This window comes from Hemitrygon akajei, chromosome 8, assembly GCF_048418815.1.
Source record: "Hemitrygon akajei chromosome 8, sHemAka1.3, whole genome shotgun sequence".
In the NCBI taxonomy this organism is placed as follows: domain Eukaryota; kingdom Metazoa; phylum Chordata; class Chondrichthyes; order Myliobatiformes; family Dasyatidae; genus Hemitrygon; species Hemitrygon akajei.
In genome coordinates this window covers 11296652-11315897 of record NC_133131.1, presented here as the reverse complement: position 1 = coordinate 11315897, position 19246 = coordinate 11296652, and the positions used below count along the sequence as shown (strand labels likewise).

At 46.2% G+C, this 19246-nt stretch overlaps 1 protein-coding gene across 25 annotated transcripts in view; it reads left to right on the top strand.

The window, feature by feature from the left end:
* The window catches only part of msi2b (musashi RNA-binding protein 2b), a 621405-nt gene that overhangs the window by 406321 nt on the left and 195838 nt on the right, over window positions 1–19246 (top strand). For all 25 annotated transcript variants that reach the window (XM_073053228.1, XM_073053231.1, XM_073053230.1 and 22 more), the window contains exon 8: window positions 14065–14147. In XM_073053228.1, the coding sequence (XP_072909329.1) occupies window positions 14065–14147 (83 nt within the window). The remainder of the gene's footprint in view (window positions 1–14064; window positions 14148–19246) is intronic.

Below are 19246 nucleotides of genomic sequence, written 5' to 3'. Positions count from 1 at the left end.
GCTGTCACTGTCATTCGCTTCCTCACTTTCACCTCTCCCTCTCAGGCTCGACTCTCTACCTTTGTAACATGAATTCTTTTGACAGACATTAACCAGTATCGAGTGCAGTTGAAAAGGCCGATAATTATAATTAGTTTTTGCACCTGAAAAGTGCCGGCCAGCCCATCCTATGTGACAGTGTGTGAGGGAGGGAGGGAGGGAGGGAGAGAGAGAAATTTCTACCCTTCTGGGGCACACTGAAGCAACTTCTTCATGTTTACAAGTAGTGGGCTTCATCCAATCCACAAACTCAAAACTCCTCCCACAGCAATTTCTTGGTTTTTCTCTCTCCTTCTGTCTCCCTTTTCCATATACAGCTGTGACCAATTTAGAAGCACTTTACTGACTCTTTCAGTGGCCTCAGTTTGTGAACAATGCTGTGTATCCTTTCTCTAGAAATGAAACCATCTTCTCAGCAACTGGCCCCCTCAGACCTGCCTTCATCTCCTCTCTTGCTGGTGTTATTAGGCTCCCCAGCTCCATACTGATTATCTGTATGTAGTACATTAAGATGTCCTAACATGAATAAATCCAAACTGACACGTTGACCGTTGTTACTCTCTATTTTCTCTCTGTTTCACTCTTTCCCTCTCTGTCTCCTGATGTTTTCTTCTGTAACTTTGTTTCTGTCTCAGACTGTCTGTCTGCCTGTTTTTTTCTCTCTCACTCTCTTTTCTGTCTGTTTCTCTGTCTATCTCTCTCACACATACTGTACACACTCCTGTCTATATTTTTCTCTCTATGTTTGTCTGCCTATGTCTCTGTCTCTCCTTCTCTTGCTCTCTCACACACACAATCACATTATTTGTCTGTCTGTCTCCCTCAGTCTCTGTTTGTCTGCCTGGTTCTCCCTCCCACTCCCCTCCCCCTCTTTCTCTCTCCCTTCCCCCTACCCTCTCCCTTTTTGTTGCACTGTAAATGACTCCCTCCCACATCAGAGGCTGAACAGGCAGGTAGTGTGACAGGAAAACTGTGTCAATTCTGCCACTTACTTGTTGTGCTAATTAATAAAGGAAAAGGCACTTTTAAATTAACTTGCTGCCATTTATATATAAAAAACAGCATATGTGAGGGGGTTGTGAGGAAAATTATTAATACATTGTCTGGGATTCATTGTCTTCAGGAAAAACAGAACCAGTCACTGTTTTCAAAGGGAAGAGGACAGACAACAGAAAGAATAATTTGTAGGAAAAGCCAGGAAAGGGGATTAATAGGAATGCTGTACCAGATGTTAGCATAGAATCTGTGGGCCAAATGGCTGCCTGTTCCACAACAGTGATGCTCTGATACAAACTGAATACAAAAATCATAAATACACTTGTGTAAGCACTTCTGGCAAAGTGCATGTCCGTACACTTCCCTACACTATATTCTCAGTCTGTCTTAAGTCTCCCTGCTTCCTCAATACTACCTACCCCTCTACTTATCCTTGTGTCGTCTGCAAACTTTGCCACGGAGCCATCAATTCCATCATCCAAATCATTGACATGTAACATGAAAAGATGTCTCAATACTGACCCTTGCAGAACACCACTAGTCACTGGCAGCCAACCAAAATAGGCCCCCTTTATTTCCACTCTGCCTCCTGCCAGTCAGCCAATCTTCTATCCATGCTAGTATCATTCCTGTCGTACCACAGGCTCTTGTAAGCTGTCTCATGTGGGGCACCTTGTCAAAGGCTTTCTGAAAATCCAGGTAAACAACATCTGCTGACTCTCCTTTGTCTATCCTGCCTGTTATTTCCTCAAAGAATTCCAACAGAATTGTCAGGCAAGAATTCTCCTTAAGGAAACCATGCCAACTTTGGCCTATCTGCCTCAAGTATCCTGAAATCTCTTACTTAATAATAAACTCCAAAGCCTTCCCAAACACTGAAGTCAGGCTAACTGGCCTAAAACTTCCTTTCTTCTGCCTTCCTCCCTTCTTGAAGAGTGGAGTGACATTTGCAACTTTTCAGTCTTTTGGAACCATTCCAGAATCTAGTGATTCTTGAAAGATCATTACTAATGCCTCCCTAATCTTTTCAGCCACCTCTTTCAGAACCCTGGGTCCAGGTTGTCTAGTCCAGGTGACTTAACTATCTTCAGCCTTTTGTGCTTCTCAAGCACCTTCTCCTTAATAATAGCAACTACACTCTCTACTGTCCCCTGACACCCTTGAATTTCTGGTATACTGCTGGTGTCCTCCACAGTGAAGACTGATGCAAAATACTTATTACAAGTTTGTCTGCCATTTCTTTGTCTCCCATTACTACCTCTTCACCGTCATTTTCTTGCAGTCTGATATCCATTCTCACCTCTCTTTTACTCTTTATATATCTGAAAAGCCCTACCCTCTGAACCACACATTCATCTGCACTACCATCTGATTCCTGCCCTTACTAGCGCATGGCACTGAGTAATCTGGAGATTACTGCCTAGGAGGTTTTGGTCTTCAGCCTCTTCCCTATCTCCCTATACTCACTGCACAGGACCTCTTCTCCCATTTTACCAATGTCAATGTGCACCATGATCTCCAGCTGCTCACCCTCCCTTTTGAGAGTCTTCTGCAGCTACTCAGAAACAACCTGGACCTTAGCACCTGGGAGGCAACACACCATCGTGGCTTCTATTTCACGGACACAGAATCTGCTGTCCCTCCCCCAATATTCAGCATGTTTGAACCAAATTCTCTCCTCGTTCTTCTGAACTCTGGCTTGTACAGGTCCAGAGCCATCAAATGCTTCTTGTACGTTAGCCCTTACATTCCTGGGATCACTCTTGTAGTCCTTGTCTAGGCGCTCTCCAATGCCAGCACATCCTTTCTTAGATAAGGGTCCCAAAACTGCTCACAATACTCCAAGTGTAGTCTCACCTATGTCTTATAAAGCCTCAGCAATTAGACCCTTTCTTTATGTTCTAGTCCTCTGGAATTGAATGCTAACATTGCATTTGCCATCCTTACTACTAACTCAACCTGCAAGTTAACCTTCAGAGATCCCTACATAAGGACACCCAAGTGTCTTTGCACCTCTGGTTTCTGAATTCACTCCCCATTTAGAAGATAGCCTCCATCTTTATTCTTTCTAACAAATTGCATGGCCATACACTTCCCTACATTGTATTCCATCTGCCACTTCTTTGCCCATTCTCTTAATTGCCCAAGACTCCCTTCTTCCTCAATGTGCCTGCCCCTCCACCTATCTTTGTATCATCTGCAAACTTGACCTTTAATGAAGCTGCCATTAATGAGAACAATAAGAACTGAACAGAGCCAGGTTGGCATCTTCCACCCCTCCCACCTCTCCCTTGCTAGTGGCAAGTGCTGGGGCCATTGCTGAGATAGATTCTGTGAGACAGGGCCAGGTTGGCATCTTCCACCCCTCCCACCTCTCCCTTGCTAGTGGCAAGTGCTGGGGCCATTGCTGAGATAGATTCTGCGAGACAGGACCTATTGGATAAGGAAGATTTCAGATGAGAGTGTACTTATCTTCAGTTTGTTTCAAAGATTTGAAGGACATTTATTATCAAGGTATGTATGGAGTATACAACTCTGAGATTAGTCTTCCCACAGTCAGCCACAAAACAAAGAAAACCATGGAACCTGTTTGAAGAAAACACCAAACACCCAATGCGCAAACAAAACCAAATCACACAAATGGCAAAAGACATCAAACGGCAGACATTGAACAGTCCAGGAATGTTCAGTTCAGTTCAGCTTGGTGACCACAGGCTTCAGAGCCAGTCCACCCCAATCAAAATCACACAAAAAAGGAATAACAGCACCAGAAACATGTATAACAGGACTTTACAGAGTCCAATCCACAAAATGCATTGACTACACTTTGCCAAAGACCCAAGACTCTGGCACCATCCTTCAGCAGCGTTGAGCAAGAGGGAGAGAGAGAGAAACTGGTCAAATGTAGGGACCCTCCTCTGGCAGCTGTGAGTGAGTGAGAGAGAGAGAGACCAGTCAAATGCAGGCGCCCTGCTCTGGCACCTCCAGCAGCAGTGAGCGAGAGCGAAGGAGATAGGGGAGATGCTAATTGTACAGGTCGCTTAGTGGGGGTTATTTGTGTAATATGAGACGATTGTTTTATTTTCCTTGTTTTCGTCAGCCTACGTACACGAGCTCTATGATGAGAAGTTAACTCCTCACGGTATCATAGTGGTAGGTGTACCAGCTCATCACGTCAGCAACCCAGATTCGATTCCCACCACTGTCTGTAAGGAGTTTGTATGTTCTCCCCAGGACGGTGTGGGTTTCCTTCAGATGTTCTGGTTTCCTCCCTCATTCCAAAGACATACGGATTAGACCAGAAGACCATATATAGGAGCAGAATTAGGCCATTTGACCCATCGAGTCTCCTCCATCACTTCGTCACATCTGATCCATTTTCCCCCTCAGCCCTAATCTCCTTCCTTTTACCCTGTATCCCCTCATGTCCTGACTAATCAAGAATTTATAAACCTCTGCCTTAAATATAGGATTAGTAAATTCTGGGCATGCCAAGTTGGCACCAGAAACGTGCTGACATTTGCAGCCCATCCTCGGACTGTGTTGGTCATTAATGCAATGACACGTTTCACTGTATGTTGAAAAATAAAGTTAATCTAATGCTCATTAGTTTTTGTTGAGCACCAGATCCTCCAGGCCTAGATCGCAGCACTCAGTTTTCAAAGGGCTATGGCCACAAACCTGGATTTCTCCCTTTCTAAGTTTAATTTCCCTGGTAACGGCCCAGTCAATCCCTGGCTGTTGGCTGCCACTCGCACCAGACTCTTCACTTCATTACTCCTACCACTGTCACTGGCCCCCTGTAGTCTTGCCTCAGTGCATCACTCCGCCATTCCCACCATTGTCAAGGTTGCTGCCCTTGCAATTTTTCAGGGTGTGCGAGGACTCAGTTAACTCAAGCACCACTTTGTCCCTCTTCCTTCTTACCTTGGCTTGGCGGGGAGCAGCTGTGTGTGGCTGCACGTTGTGAGGAACGCAAGTGAGGCGGGCCGAGGTCTTGCATGAGGACCAAAAGGCTAGGATTTAGGGGGGAGATGCCTGTAGGCCATTCAACCCCTCCTGTCTGTTCAGGTATTTGCTTTGAACTTTGAACTTTAAGCTTCGAAGGCATTTAGTGACCGCACCACTGGCTCCTAACCTACTATTGTCTCATTTCAATAACGAAAGCTTCTCTTACTCAGCTTTAAAGTTAACTGATCAAGTGAAGAATATACTTTTGCAGAAGCGGTTTTGAAGTTTCCACCGTTACCTGTGGGTGGGAAATGTGCCCCATTTCAAAGACACAGAGGGTCTCGCTCTAAAACATCGACTGTCTGTTTTCCTGACCTGCTAAGTTCCTTCAGCTTTTTTTTTTGGGTTACTCCAGATTCCAGTCTTTCCTGTGTCTCTATAAAAACAGCACTTCACCTGTGAATCTATTGGGGTCATCTGTTGTATCTGGTGCTCTCAACGTGGACTGCTCTACATCGATGAGACCCATCGTAAACTGGGGGAACTTCAAAAACCCAATTTCCCAGCGGCCAAACATTTTAATTCTGGTTCCCATTCCTGTTCTGACATCAAGGTCTATCGCCTCCTCTTGTGCCAAGATGAGGCCACCCTCAGGGTGGAGGAGCACCACTTTATATTCCATCTAGATAGCCTCTAACCTGATGGCACGATTATCAACTTCTCTTCCTGGTAAAAAAAATCCTTCCCCCTCCTCTCTTCTATTCCTCACTCTAGCCTTTTGCCTCTTCTCACCTGCCTATCATCTCACCCTTCTTCCTCCTTCCCTTGTTCCGATAGTCCACTTTCCTCTTCTATCAGATTCCTACTTCTCTGGCTCTTTATCTTTCCCACCAACCTGGCATCACCTTCTAGCTGCTCTCCTTCCCTACACCCCTTACCTTTTTATTTCTAGTGTCATCCCCCCTTCCTTTCCAGTTCTGAAGAGGGGTCTCGGTCCAAAACGTCGACTATTTATTCATTTCCACAGAACGTAACAGCACAGTCCAGGCCATTCAATCCAAAAAGTTGTGTTGACCTTTAAACCTTCTCCAAGGTCAATCTAACCTTTCTCTTTCCATCTTTCGTTCATGTGCCAATCTAAGAGTTTCTTAAAAGCCCCTAATGTATCTGCCTCTACCACTCTCTGCAAAAAAAAAAAGCCCCTAATGTATCTGCCTCCACCACTCTCTGCAAAAAAAAACATACCTCTGGCATCCTACAGTCAACATTCTGTTTCCTTTTCACTGTCTCGATGAACCCACCTATGGAATCAGCTGTCTAGAGCGCACACAAACAAATGTTCCTCACTGTATCTTGGTGCCTGTGACAGTTATAAACCAAGACTGATTCCAATTCCAATTTGATTGTTAGATGAAGAGATTGCAGACGTCTCTGGGGTGAAGGGACAAGCAGAAAAATGATGGGCACGTTGTAGAGTGAAGCTGAGATGATGGCATTAAGATGCCAGTCTAGGGGTTAAATTCCCATGGCCACTTCTCTGTCTAAATTGTTGTGAAAAGCATGTGACGGTGTTAATCATGTTTGCTGCAGGCATGCAAATCAGCCGTTGTAGCCAAGGCACCTTGGTGTTGGTGTCTGTCCAGTTACAGCTCACGAACAGCTCAGCTGTCCGCTCGCATTGGCCTCAAATGCTCTGCGGCAGATGGTGCCCTGTCTGTCTTGTTGCCACCAAACTGTAAATTAGACCACTGCGAATCCTTCGCAGGATGCTGAGGCTGACGGACTGCACCCCAGGCAGTTGTGCCAGCTTCTCGTGAGGCTGCAGAGCCCTGTGATCGCACAGCGGAGGTTGCCCAGTGTGGGACAGGCACGCATCCTGGTATACAAGCTTCGGGAGTTCTTGATGCTAGTTCCTACTAGCTTCGCTCCAGCTACTGTGCCAGTCGGGATCTCCCAGTCACCAACCGTTTCAATTCTACTCTCATTCCCACACCAACTTGTGTGCCCATGGCCGCCTCTACTGCCAGGTTATGGGCAAACTCCAACCTGCGGCATGAACACCAAATTCCCAAACTTCTAGTAACCATTCTCCCCGTTCCTTTCCCCCCATTTTTTTCACTCTCTCCTCATCCTATCTTTCCTCTCCTCACCCTGTCCACCTGCTCATCACCCAGTTCCCACCTGTTATTCCATGCTCCACTGTCCTATCAGATTCCATCATCTTCAACCTTTTGTCACTTCCACCTATCACCTCCCAGCTTCTGACGTCATTCCCTTCCTCCTCCTTCCTACATTTCCTGGATCCACTACCAGCTCTTGCTCTGGCCCTCCCCTCCACTTCTCTGTTCTTGCTATCTCACCAGTCCTGATGAAGACTCTCGACCTGAAACGTTGACTGCACGTTTCCCTCCATAGATGCTGCCTGAAATGCCAAGTTCCTCCAGTGAGTTGTGTGGTGCTTCCCCTACTCTGCATCTGTTTGTATCACCCAGGGACAAGTGGAAAGGATGGTTTGGGGAAAGCGAATGGATGTGAGAAGGTGTGCTGTGCGTTTTTTTTGCAACATTCTCTGTAAACTGTTGTGACTGAGACTGTTGTGCATGAAAATTCCAGCAGCTTCTGAGATACTCAAACCACCCTATCTGGCACCAGCATTCGTTCCACAATCGGAGTCACTTAGATCACATTTCTTCCCCATTCTGATGTATAGTCTGAACAACAACTGAACCTCTTGACCATGTCTGCATGCTTTTATGCATTGAGTTGGTGCCACATGTGTAGCTGATTAGGTATTTGCGTTAACAAGCAGGTGTGCCTAATAAAGTGGCCACTGAGTTTATAATTGCTAAGGGCTCAGAAGGGAAGCTATTTGACTCATCAAGTCTTTTCTGGTTCCTGTTCCTTTCCCTGTAGCTCTGCAAATTATTTTCCCTCCAGCTTTGAAAGCCCTGATCTGATTCTGTTTCCAAGATCTTGGGGTTTAGAGGGTAATTTTCCCCTAGATTTCTCCGCCCCCCCCCCCCCCCCCCCCCCCACCCCGGGCCGGCTCAGCTCCTGGACAGGAATTCTGATCACAGCTGACACAAACCATCCTGCCCAGGTTAGCCGGCTGCATTTGTTTCTCATTCTGATTTATTCCTTCGGTGCCCCTCCCACGAGGTCCGTTCACACCACACCCCTCCTTTCCCGTCCCCGCATGGACCTCAGCGTCTGAACCGGAGCCAAGCTGAGGCTGGCGATCCCCATCACGGTTTTCTGAACCTAACTACACAGGATGTGCAACACTCACTGATGCCTGTCTCAATATGGATTAACGCTCCCTGATACAGGGCCCAGATGGCCACTGCAACCCAACTGTCCCATCCACTTAGCATTATGACGAGCCGGCTGCTAGATTCTGTCTCCAGTTCACTCACGAGCTCTTGTTCTACTCAGCAGGATCCTTTTGAAGTCGGTGGGGGTTGGAGGGGGGAGTGTCTCGCGAGATCCCCTTCACAGGCAAGGACAGTGCTTAAAAGTAAAGTGGGTCTGATCGGCAGCTGCTACCTTGTGTTCATGATCACTAGCTGGGTGGTGTGTGTGTGTGTGTGTGTGTGTGTGTGTGTGTGTGTGTGTGTGTGTGTGTGTGTGTGTGTGTGTGTGTGTGTGTGTGTGTGTGTGTGTGTGTGTGTGTGTGTGTGGTGTGTGTGTGTGTGGTGTGTGTGTGTGTGTGTGTGTGTGTGGTGTGTGTGGTGTGTGTGTGTGTGTGTGTGTGTGTGTGTGTGTGGTGTGTGTGGTGTGTGTGTGTGTGTGTGGTGTGTGTGTGTGTGTGTGTGTGTGTGTGTGTGTGTGTGTGTGTGTGTGTGTGTGTGTGTGTGTGTGTGTGTGTGTCAGTGTCACCCGGAGGGAACCCACGGGGAGAATGTGCAACTCCTTACAGACAGCGGAGGTCGCTGACGCAGAAACAGTGTTACACCAACTGCTAACAGCAGCAAATACAGGCTGTAAGTTCTCACCTGTTGCAACAAGACACATGCTTTTGGGTTGAAGGATGTGGATGGGGCAGCAGGGATTGGAATAACATCTTGATCTGGTATTTCCTCTGCACCATAATCTCTTAAAAACAGACAAGCCTTCACATTCACTGTTACCTCACAGTCACTTGCTTCCTCTCTGATGCATTATCTGCACTTTTACACATGCCGAGTCGAGTTGGGTGCTGCATCAGACTCGACCTCTCCTGCCACTTAGTCATGCATGCAGTAATGTCTCCGTCTGTGCTGACGCTCTCTGGGTCAGACACGCGCTGTAATCTCACTGAGCATTTTGCCAGGATTTGCCCTGTTGTCCGGAAACCACAATAATCTGTGTGAAAATGTTTTTACCACCACCCCTAGTTTGATCCTCTGTAGGTTCAGTGATGATTGCCTCTTAAACCCGATGGAAACCCACTGAAGTGTCTTTTCCCAGAGAGATCAGATCAGTGTTGGTATCTGGTGCTTTTGGCTGGGTTAGGGTTAGTAAGCTGTGCACATGTAGGCACCGGATGCATGGCTACGCTTATGGGCTGCCCCCAGCACATCCTCGGATTGCCTGGGTCATTTATGCAAGCAACGCATTTCACTGTACATTTCAATGTGGATGTATATAGTGCCTGTAAAAAGTATTCACCCCACCACCTGGAAGTTTTCATGTTTTATCATTTTACAACATTATTGAATCACAGTGGATTTAATCTGGCTTTTTTTGACAATGATCAACAGAAAAGACTCTTTCATGTCAAAGTGAAAAGAGATTTCTACAAAGTGATCCAAGTTAACTACACTAAATTCAAACTAAAAAGGTGGGGTGAATACATTTTATAGGCAATGGTTCAATGGTTCCTTTATTGTATACATCAGAGAATGTATACAATATACAGCCTGAAATTCTTACTCTCCGCTGACATCCATGAAACAGAAGAAAACCCCAAAGAATGAATGGCAGGAAACTGTTAGAACACCAAAGCCGCCCCTCCTCCCACGCACAAACTGCAATAAAACGTCAACTCTCCCTTCTCCCCCCCCCCCATTTGTTCCAGCAAGAAGCACCCAGTTAGCGAGCAATAGCAAAGCCCTCAGATAGACTATGATTAGCCTTACCTTTAGTTGTCACGTGCACATTGGCTCCTGGTGCCAAACTGTATCCGTCTCTGCCGTTCCTTTGGACTCATCAGCTGCGTGGGCAACAGCTTGCTCTCCGTATCGTACTGCCCGGGCTCGTATAGACAGCTAGGATGCAACATCCGCGGTCGACCCCAATCAACGTCGAGTCAGATCAGCAAGGGTTGCGCTCAGCAGCCCGCAAGTGTCGCGTTGCAGCCTGTGGGCATGTAGCATGCTGACCCTGGCCCCTACGTCCTTGGAATGTGGGAGGAAACCGCAGCACCCGGAGGAAAGCCACGCGGGGCTGAGTTGGGTGGGGAAGCACATTAAATATTGTGTTAGCATATCACCCCAGGAAACCACAGGAGAGGCAACAGTGATATAGGTTCTAAAAATGTAAATTAGTACTACTTAGTGCATTGTCCATGGATGAAAAGGCTTTGGGTTGTCTATTCTTGTATGTTTTTCATTATGAATAAAATTTGTTCTGATTAAAAAAAGTTAGAACTTGAAGCTGCAATGAAGAAACACACCCTTGGTTCAGCTGCCGGAGGTGGAGTGGTTAAGTTCAGGGATATAAACCCCTGAAATGGAGGAGCATTGCTATCAGAGGCTGAAGAGGGGAGGGAAATTGCAGAAGTAGGGAGGGTTGATAACAGGGGTGTTTGAAAACCAGAAAGCAAATTCTAATATGGGACTTCAAGGGCATAAATGCAGATTCATTGTGATCATAATTTCACCCCAGTGTCAGAACTCACTCCTCTTAGCCATAAAGGAGATTTTGTGAGGGTACAACATACTCGCAGTCCACTAAACAGATTTATTTTCAATAATGTTCTGTTGATAACAACACATTTTAAAACATAACCTAAGAGGTTAATCTCTGTTCTGTCTTTTGCAAGCTGTAATGCGCCCTAAGTGTGTGCAGTTATAATTAAATCTAATTATGCAGTGTGTGGAAAATGCTGTGTAAAACTGCTAGGTTTAACTCGGCTGTTGAGCACTTAGTGAAGCTTAGCTACGGAGCTGCTGATGCGTCAGGAGTGAGAGCACGGACTTGCGGCTGGCGTTGCCGGGATCCAAGAGCTGCCTTCAGTGGACTCTTGTCTGGCAGCAGACGGATTGCCCGGTCTGGACCATACCGGCTGTGCTTTAAAGGGGCCACGTCCCCTTTTGTCAGCCTGCCCAGACGCTCGCTCCCAGCGAAATCTCAGGACGTGGGCTTAATTTCCTGTTTGCCATTTTTAGCTGACAGGATAATGTGCTCTCATTAAATTTCTGTCTGTACTCTTTTAATGTGTTTGTAACCCACTTAAAATAAACCTGATGCTGGGGCGGTGTTAATTCAGAACAGGCTGAGGTTAGTCCCACTCTTGCCCTGTGAGGCAGTAGAGATGGAACAACCTGGTGGTGGAGCAAGACTTTGAGAACCCAAAGTAGTCAGAACTTGGTCAGTGACTACCAGAGAAATGTCCCACTCAACCCAGTGTCTGTTACCAGTAAGTAATGTCCATTAAAGAAAGACTTCAGATTCAGTTTTATTTATCACATGTACATCAAAACACACAGTAAAATGCATCGTTTGCGTCGATGACCAACATAGTCCAAGGACTGTGCTGGGAACAGCCCGCAAGCTTCATTCGCCAACGTAACCTGCCCAAGACTCACCCTAACCCAGATTCTTAATTAGGGCAGAAAGGGATTTGAGAAGAAGGCAGGAGATTGGGGCTGAGTGGGAAATGGATCAGACATGATGACATGACAGTGCAGACTCAATGGGCCAAATGGCCTGATTCTGATCTTATATTTTCTTGTCTTATGGAAACTGGAGAACCCAGAGGACACCCATGAGAGAACTTACCAACTCCTTACAGACAGCAGTGGGCATTGAACCCAAATCTCTCAGCTGGTGCTATAAAGCATGTTGCTAACCATTATGCTGCACTGGGATGAGCAAATACAGTCTCTAATTAAAGAGTCGACAAGAGTCTATGAAAAAATGGGTGTAATAACCAGTCTAATCTATCTGATGAGTGTATTGGTATTACTGATGAGGGTGGAGTCTCTGGCAGAGAGAGGATCCCTCTGTCTGTGTTGAGTGTCTACATTACTGCATATGTTAGGGATGTGGAGATGGGCTGGGACCCTACAACACAACACAGAAAGGTCTATTTACTCAATAGGTAGAGCCTATTTACTTCACATAATGCATCAAACAGTCTGCAGAGTCTATTTGAAAAGATTTTCCATAACGGCTACAGCTAGCTGAGACTCAGGGTAGCTGTTTCCCAGACTGGTTTTTCCTGTAAACATGATGGTGGAAAGTCACACACAATATTAATTGGTGTTGAAATCAACCTTGGACGTTTGAGTCAGAGGTCACAATTATTGAACAAGGAGATCCCAGTGTTAGAATAAACCAACAGCCATTTGGGACTGAGATGAGGAGAAGCTTCTTCCCTCGGGCTGTTGAATTTCTGGAATTTTCCAACCCAACACAGTCATTCAGGGATCAACAGTTTTCCAGATATCAAAGAAGTTGAAGGCCTGAAAATTTTGCAGGAGTAAAATGTTCACAATTATTGTATTGGATAGTATGGCAGGTTTGAGGGGCTGAATGGCCCATTGCTGCTGTCTCTTCTGTTCTACCAGTCAATCACTGTTGCCTGATCTCCAGGAACGACTAACCAAGGAGATAGGCAATGGGAGATCGCCATGCTTCGCAAGCACAATAGCCTTAACTTTGCAGATGCCACAAATAATGGTGGAGTTGTGGATAGTGTAGAAGGTTGTCCTAGGTTACGATGGGACCTAGGTAGGGTGTATAGCTGAGCTGAGAAGTAGCAGAGAAGTGTGAAGTATTACACTTTGGAAGTTCGAACTTGAAGGCAGAGTACAAGGTTAGTGGCAGGATTCTTAAGAGTGTGGAGGAACAGAGAGATCTTGGGGTCCAAGAGAATAAATCCCTCAAAGCTGCTGTGCAAGTTGATAGCGTGGTTAGGAACATATGGTGCGTTGGCCTTCATTAGTGAGTTTAGTCAAGAGCCATGAGGTAATATTGCAGCTCTGTAAACCTCAGTTTCGACCACACTGAGAATGTTGTGTTCAGTTCTGGTCGCCTCATATGAAAGAAGTGGAAATTTTAGAGTTGGTGCAGAGGAGATTTACCTGTGTAGAGAACATGCATTATGAGGAAAGGATGAGTGAGCTCGGGCTTATCTCTTTGAAGCAAAAGAAGGTGAGAGGCAACTTGATAAAGGAGTGTTCTAAGAAGCAGAGATAGAGTGACAACCAGTGCCTTTTTCCCACCGTGGTAATGACTAGTATCAGAGGACATCTTTTTAAGGTGAGTGGAGGAAAGTTTAAGAGAGACATCAGAGGTGCTTATTTTACACGCTGATTGCCAATCCCTGATTGCCAATTCCACACCAGTCTGTGTGGAACACCTACCTCTGACTGACTTATGCCAGGAGTGGTTGTCAACGTTGACACTTTGGGGATGTTTAGGAGATTTAGATAGGCATGTGGATGAAAGAAAATGGGAAGGAAGGGTTAGATCATGGAATGGTTTAAAAGGCTGTGGGCCAAATAGCCTGTACTGTGCTCCATTGTTCTGCATTCTGTGTTCCATGTTAACTGTATGCTTCTGTGTCTGAAAATTGCCTGAACAGGAAGCCCACAGAGGCTAGGGCATGAAAAAAGATAGACAAGCCAATTATTTCATGATGAGTGAGCACACCGGGGCAATTGTTGTCCACTGGCTGTGTATTCTTAACCTTCATTATATGTTAATAGTCCTTGGGAGACTAATTAGTGCATGTGAGTAGCTGGAGATTAGTGGCTGGGTGCAGGAAGTACCTGCCTAATCCCCAGTCCCAAGCGAGACCAGCAGCCTGGGTGGTCCTCGTTAGACAGCGGCAGCTAACGTTCCTCTCCCCTTCTCTTTCCCTCTCAGGATTTGGCTTTGTCACTTTTGAAAATGAAGAAGTTGTTGAAAAAGTCTGTGAAATCCATTTCCACGAAATCAATAACAAAATGGTAAGTTTCCTTATCTAATAAATCAATCTTAATTTTTAATAAATTTATTTTATAAATCCTTTTCTTCCCCGCTGCCCCTCTCTCATGCCTGCTGAGAGCTGTTGCAAAGGCGTTGTGTGGGATATCCAGAAGGAGGCTCTTGGTGTGGGCTGGGTGTTTCACACTCACACTCTCTCTCTCTCTCTCTCTCTCACACACACACACATGCACACGAACACACACGCACGCACGCACTCACACTTAAGTACGCACGCACAAATTGTCAGCACTCACCAAAATACGTGCACATTAAAATACCTAAAGGCAATTCAATATGCACACAGAACTTATTTATTTACTAACCATTATGCCACTGGTCTTCAGGGCTTCCTTCGCCATGTCAGCAGTTTCGTCTCAGTTTTCACTACCGTAGTTACGTAAGAGACTCAGGAATACCATTGCTCACGGATGTAGAAGGATTCTTCATTACTGTTTCCATAACAATTTAGTTTTACCAGTCAGGGTGTTGGCCCTGAGCTGAACCCCCGAACCTGGAGGACCAGTGGATCACTCTTAGTCTGCCCTCTGCCCTCTGCCCTTTGACCTGTTTGGCATGGGCGACCCTACCAAGACCCAAAGCATAAAGCCCTGACTCCAGCCAACACCGCTCTCCGGGTCACTGAGGCACGCAAGCCTCCAAACCAAGACGAGTTTGTGGTCCTCTTGGAAGATACACATAGAAATATGTGTAAAAATACTTTTACAGACAGTAATATAAATAAACACGCACTTTAAAAAATCTCACAGACGCTCACATGTAGACAAACAACACGTGGCAAGGAAGAGAAACACGTTGAAGAGGTGGTGAGAATTTAAGCAAAGGGGTGATATGTTAGAAGCTAACAATGGGTACATGGATTGGAAATACGGATACGGATCAAAGTGGGACTAGCTCGGGTAAGCTCCTGTGACAGTACGGATGAGTTAGTCTGGAGGTCCATGCTAAATAACTCTGTTTCTAACACCCTGTTATTATCCACCTGCTTTTGAATCATCAGGAGTATTTGAAATGTGAAATCACTGAACTCCAAATGCCCCGTTTATGAAATAAGTTTTCAGTACTCCCCGGATTGCAGCTCCTGGTCTCCACTTTTAAACTTAAGTGGGCGTGCGATCCTGTGAAATTGTGTCCCAGCTCTATCTTTGCTCCATCATTTAGTGATGAACTGTGACCCTTTGTACAGTTCATACATTGCTGTGTGGGCAGACAGATCAGAGGTGCCCAGAACACAGGACAAATTACTCCCAATTAATCTTGGGGGTGCGGGGGGGTTATGAGGAGTGAATACTACTGGGTTTAGAATGTAGAACAGTACAGCTTAGAGGCATTGAGTCATAAATGATACAACACAGAAAAAGACCTCTCAGCCCATCTAGTCTATGCCAAACTATTGTGCTACCTAGTTCCATTGACCTGCACCCGAGTCACAGCCCCCCCCCATACCCTGCCAAGGCCCTCCAACCCAGAATGAAATGCTAGTGTCACCTCGTTCCTTCTATCCGTTAATTCTCTGCCTGTCTATGAGACTCTTAAACACTTTTCTCATATCTGCCTTCATTACCACCCCTGAGAGCACATTACCAGCTTCCACGACTCCCTGCATCAAGAAAACAAATTGCGTGTCTCTTTTGAACTTGTCCCCTGCTACATTAGATACATGTCGTCTAGTACACCTTTTTTTATGTCATGGACCCCTACCTTTAACCGAAGGGTCCGTGGACCCCAGGTTGGGAACCTCTGGGCTAGTATTGGACTGGAATGTTGTCTGCCCCCTCGTGGAAAGAGCTCATGATACCATTTAGAGGGTCAGGGGAGTTATCCCAAGGGTCTGGGTTCTTCACCAACACCGGTGAACGTTTTGAGTTTGGGAAATCTGTAATAGAAAGGGGAGGTTTTCCTGGTGGAGTACATCCTTTCCCCAACATTCATGTCAAACCCGCAGAATCGTTCATCATCCTGAACATTCGGAGGAATAAATGTTGAAGAGAGGCCAGAGAAAAGAAATCTGATTTAACTTGTTCGGGGAGACACAAGAGACTGCAGACGCTCCGGAATCTGGAGCAACGCCAGGCTCCTCCAGCTTTTTATACATTAACTTGTTAGGGTTCCTGCTAAATCCTGCAAGGAAATTTGGGACTTGATGCAGAGGGAGCTGAGAATTAGCAACCGTGTGCAGGAGCTGAGGAAACTAGAACAAAGCTTTCAGGGGAATCCAGGCGGTAGGATAAAGAACACACACAAAATGCTGGTGGAACGCAGCAGGCCAGGCAGCATCTATAAGGAGAAGCACTGTTGGCGTTTCGGGCGGAGACCCTTCGTCAGAACTAACCCTTCGTAGGATAAAGATTTCTTCGTCACATGTACAGCGAAACGCAGTGAAATGTGGTGCTTGCGTCAACGACCAACACAGTCCGAAGATGTGCTGGGGCAGCCCGCAAGTGTTACCACGCTCCCAGTGTCAGTATAGCCTGTCCACAGCTTACTAAACCTAATCTGCACATCTTTTGGAAGGAAACTGGAGCTCTCGCAGGAAACAGATACAGTCGTGGGGTGAATGTACAAGCTCCTTACAGTTAGCGGCAGGAATTGAACCCCAATCGAGATCGCTGGCGCTGTAAAGCATTATACTAACCACTACCATGTGAAAGCTCCCAGGTACATCCTGGAATGAAGATCAAACAGGAGTGGTACCACTTGAGCAGATATTAAGACAGGTGGCAGACACTTGATCTGTAAAAAAAATAATTCTAGAAGTGTTTCTTGGAGAACAGGTGGGGAAGGATTGCTTATTTCACAACGGGCCGTTGTCGCCCGCTGTAAGCTGGTTGTACCCCCAACACCGATGCAAAATGCCTCCGTTTTGTTCAAATGCCTCGCATCTTTGCTTGAAGTTCCACAGACCAGAGGTACCTGGTTTTGGCCCAGAGAGTAAAGGATGTAGAGGAGGGAACATAGAGTTGTCACTGATTAACTTGCATCTGCAATCTGTCCTGGCAACATGCTTGGATTTCACAAGGAAGGCAGTGTGGAGCAGGAAGATTGTTGTGGGAGTCTATTTTGCCAGGTCAGTGGGCTGAATTATGCAAGCGTGTACTCTGTGGATTTTAGCACAATGGTTTAGAAAGCTGCTGTGAATCATGTTACATATCAAACACATGATAATGAGCTTCCAAGAGCACGGCTGACGGGTATAGTGTGGAAACTACCTGCTGCACTCACAGTTGCTTCACCCTCGCCAATAATGTACTGCAGGGAGCCGCAGGCTGAGTTTTTTTTTATAATTGCCTCATTGAATTTTAATTTTAACTTGCAATTAAGAAAAAAAAATCACATCAAATGATGTTCCCCTTTAAAAACCATATGGTCACATCCCTTCTGACTAATGTTTCAGAGATTAAGCTTCTATTTCTATTACCTACAGCACTCAGCAGAGGCCACAGGCTTGGCAGAGGCTAGGCCCAAGGGCTGCAGTGCTAACTGCAGGCCTTCAGTAAGCCTTGTAGATCCTCTACTGAAACAGTGAGCAGGCACATCAGCTTGTCTCCACTCACAATCCTGTTCCCAACCCTCCCCCACCCCCAGCTTTATTTGTTTGGGGCAGTAGCATCAGAGATAATTGGTAGGCCACAGCCTGGGCCCGGAGGAACCTCAGTACAACCAGGTGATGGCCCAACACAAACCAACCACAGAACAAATTCCGAATCAGCACATTTATTCAAATATTTATTTTTAAACACATTGACATCTTTAAAAAGGGATTAAGCACAGAGAGATCCCATCTGGTTCACCTTTGAAGATATTACTCCAAGCCTGCCTCAAGCTGGGTTCAGATATGATCACAGTGGAGAGGAGATTGAATAGAGATGTATATGATCATAAAGAGTGAACGTCGGGTGAAATTGTTCCCATTGGCAACATTGCAAGGACCAGGAACAGAAATTGAAAGTGAGTAAGAGGGGATCCAAGAGGAAATGTTTTTTTCAGGCAAAGGAAACCTTACTGTTTGTGCAAGTGATGAAGGCAGATACTTTCACAGCATTTAAGAAGCATCAGAATCATCAGTGCATTGAAGGATCAGTGTAGATGGATTTTGATGGTCGGCACAGACATGGTGGGCCGAAAGGCCTGTTTCTCTGCTGTATGGTTCTATAAGACCAGTTACGATCCAGACTCACTGTTGTAGGAGCCGTGGACATAGGACTTTCCAAAGGTGAGTTGGAAAGACACATGAAAGACAGTGTAATAGTGCTTTTGGCCAGCAGATAATCTGGATATTGGAGAGGGGGAGACTTCAATCAGGTCCACTGCCCGAGGATAAAAGGCAGGAGCAGGTCGCAGCGGTGTAACAGGGCTTTGACCAGTGGCCAGTAGGCGTCTGGGATTGATTAGCAAGAGCAAATTAAAGGAAGGCAGGGGCAAGTGTTGTCTGAGTGGACATAGTCAGAGTGGTGACCTTAAGGCTTTAGCACTTCAAGGCTTCAGCGAAGAGAGGCTTAATTCAGAGAAAGCAATGGAAAGAAAAGTTCAAGTTTCTTCCTTCCCTGTATCTGCTCAGCTAGGACAATAGGGATGCGAGGCAGGATAGTTGAATGCTCCTCTTGCAGGATGTGGGAAGGCAGGGAGATCTCCAGCATCCCTGACCGCTACAACTGCGAGAAGTGCATCCAGCTGCAGCTTCTAACAAACCGCGTTAGGGAGTTGGAGCTGGAACTGGATGAACTCTGGATCATTCGGGAGACTGAAGGGGTGATAGATAGGGCGTAGAGAGAGAGGTAGTTACACCCAAGGTGCAGGACGCAGGAAACTGGGTGAGAGTCAGGAAGGGGAAAGGGGTTAAGGAACCAGTGCAGAGTCCATCCCCCTCAACAACAGGCATATCACTTAGGATACTGTCTTCCGAATGACCTAACAGAGGAAAGTCACAGTGATTGGGTGTCTGCCACTGAGTCTGCCTCTGTGACTCAGAAGGGAAGGGGGGAGAAGAGGCACGCTGTGGTGATAAGGGGATTTGTAAGTAGGGGAACGACCGTGAGTTGTGTGAGCGAGAATGAGATTCCCG